Genomic DNA, 2,960 nt, shown 5'->3' with positions numbered 1-2,960 from the left:
TACACTGAAAAACTCACTGTACACATCACTAGTGGTGATGCTTCTATGTTCAGATTTTGGGAAAGCCATAACTCTGTTCTCATTGAGGCCCAGTTCCATCCCGTAAACAATCATTTTGGTTTATCAACTACCTGCGCTCAAACATGTCACAGGAGAGGCTCAATGGGCTGGCTATGCTCTCTATAGAGCGCGAACTTGCAAAGAAGCTGGACTTCAATGACCTTATTGACGACTTTGCCACAGCAAAAGTCCGGCGCATTGCATTTCACACCTGAATAGTTGCAGACTAAGGAAATGTTCAAACTGTAAATATGTTGAAATGTGGGGCGGCACGGTGGTGTAGTGGTTAGCACTGTCGCCTCACAGCAAGAAGGTCCTGGGTTCGAGCCCCGGGGCCGGCGAGGGCCTTTCTGTGCGGAGTTTGCATGTTCTCCCCGTGTCTGCGTGGGTTTCCTCCGGGTGCTCCGGTTTCCCCCACAGTCCAAAGACATGCAGGTTAGGTTAACTGGTGACTCTAAATTGACCGTAGGTGTGAATGTGAGTGTGAATGGTTGTCTGTGTCTATGTGTCAGCCCTGTGATGACCTGGCGACTTGTCCAGGGTGTACCCCGCCTTTCGCCCGTAGTCAGCTGGGATAGGCTCCAGCTTGCCTGCGACCCTGTAGAAGGATAAAGCGGCTAGAGATAATGAGATGAGATGAGATGTTGAAATGTTGAAATAAAATGGTTCACTGTTATAATGGGCTTGGAGTGAATGGAGACTGTGAAAAGAGGGGTTGGGTGTGGGTGGTTGCTGTGTGGCGATGTGCGTGCGCGCGTATGTGTGTGTGTGTGTGTGGGGGCCCACTCAGATTATTTTGTCCCGGGCCCAGCCAAAGCTGTCAACGGCCCTGCCTACAAGTCTTTAGACGCATATGATTATGTGCGGGCATGTACAACTTGATTAACAATGGGACATTCATATTCATTTTGTTTGAATCAAATTATGCCAGTGATGTGATGGCAATGTGGCTTTAGCTACAACAGCAAATACCAACACTAAACAGCAATTTGCAGGAGGTAATGGCATGAAAGGAATGATAGTGTAAAGAGTGCAGCTAAGAGAAATCAGAGCTGCGTAAAAAGCGAGAGGCAGAGAGCAGAAATGAAACTGAACGGGGCGGGAGCTAGGTTAGAGCAGTCAACATAAGTTGGCATTTAGAGTGAGGGCACACAATTTTACCTTTCCATCCTTGCTTTAAAATTGTGATTTTCGGCATACACAAATAATGATGGCACAAAATCTGGACTGCTTGAGTCAAGCGAGACCTCTCCTACAAACAAAATTGCATGCAAAGCTAAGTTAACATGCTAACAATATTCATTACATTGTGTAACTATGACCCAGCTAATCAGACAAACGTTACCAAAGTATTTTGCTACATCAATAAACGAAGACTAGAAAGAATAAAAAAGAAAGATTTAATAAATAGCCTGATCTTACCTGTGATGAAGTGGGCGCTGCAAACCCGCGCATTTTTGATGGTGCTTTCATCCCAGTCTACACGTTTGATGGCTTGTAGTCATAGACGTCAGCGATCTTTTTGGAATGGGTGAGATCCTGCTGGAATTCTGAAAATTTTAACCCCATCACTGCTATGATTCTGACACCCGACAACACAACAACTAGGCATTTCTGAGTCTTTTTTGGGTCCAGGCTGCGCGCGCAATTTCCGCTTTTGTATGAATGACGTTTACTGCGAAGGGGTCTATAGCCCTGAGACTTGAACGCTTCATGACTGAGAGCTGCTGCTCAGCAACTTCACCAACAACAGCCATGACTTTGATCAGCATCTTCATCTGCACACTGGCCCTCTGGACTCAAGGTGAGAGTTTAACATCGATTCACAGCCTCACACACTTAATTTCATACTAATTCTACACCACTTTAGAGCTTACAAACACAATCTATGTTTCTTTTCAGGATCCAGAGGTCAGGAGACTGTGACTCAGACTCCTTCAGTGCAAACTGTTACTCCAGGAAACACAGTCACCATCAACTGTAGAACCAATCTCAGAGTGTATGAAGGTAATATTCTACACTGGTACCTGCAGAAACCTGGAGAACCTCCTCAACTCCTGATTAATAAGGCGAAAACCTTATATTCAGGAATTCCAGCTCGTTTCAGAGGCAGTGGATCTGACACTGACTTCACTCTGACCATCAGTGGAGTCCAGACTGAAGATGCTGGAGATTATTACTGTCTTAGTGACTTTCAGATCAGTGGTATCTCAGTGTTCACACAGTGTTAGAGCAACTGCAGGTGCTGAGAGGGAGGATGTGATACAGCACAATGACACACTGTGGACGAGAGAAAACATCACACTAACATACTAATACACACACGTCTGTGAGAGGAGTCCACCTTACTCAGCTTTGGATCATTTTTACTGAACATATTAATCTAATAGTGATAGTGAATATGAGACAGAATTTCCTGTTGGTGAAGTCCAGCATGAAGATGCAGGAGATCAGTCCAGCCAACACACACACACACACACACACACACACACACACACACACACCTGAGAATAGTGACACTCAGGTCACCATCAACTGTACATCATTCTAGAATCATTTCCTCTCTTTGGGGAATTTTTCCTCCCTGTGGAACACACATGAGGAGGTGGATTATCTCACATGCTACACACACATAGAAAATATGGTTCCTCTGTTGGTTGGTTGGTTGGTTGGTTGGTCGTTCTGACTTTCTAAAGAGGTTCCTCCAGAGGAACAAGCAAGAGGGCTCGAAGTAAAGCAGCAGCAGCCAAACTTACTCAGTAGAGTCCACTCTGCAAAGTTACTGGTTTTAGTAAAACACACTGATTATGCTCTGTTCACATGCATGATGGCTGTAGTCAAGATCACCACTGTCAAGTACAACACCAGTCACATGACCAGGACTAGCAGAGATCGAGTCC

General features: G+C 45.2%; 1 gene segment (V, D, J or C); it reads left to right on the top strand.

Moving 5' to 3' along the window:
* The first annotated feature begins 1,773 nt into the window (after positions 1-1,773).
* LOC132875078 (Ig kappa chain V region K29-213-like) lies at positions 1,774-2,291 on the top strand. The segment is given in 2 exon segments: positions 1,774-1,864; positions 1,963-2,291. Coding segments are annotated over 2 exon segments (420 nt in total).
* The last annotated feature ends 669 nt before the right edge of the window (positions 2,292-2,960 follow it).

The sequence above is a fragment of the Neoarius graeffei genome, chromosome 2 (genome assembly GCF_027579695.1).
Source record: "Neoarius graeffei isolate fNeoGra1 chromosome 2, fNeoGra1.pri, whole genome shotgun sequence".
Lineage (NCBI taxonomy): Eukaryota > Metazoa > Chordata > Actinopteri > Siluriformes > Ariidae > Neoarius > Neoarius graeffei.
This window is presented reverse-complemented; position numbering and strand designations above follow the sequence as displayed.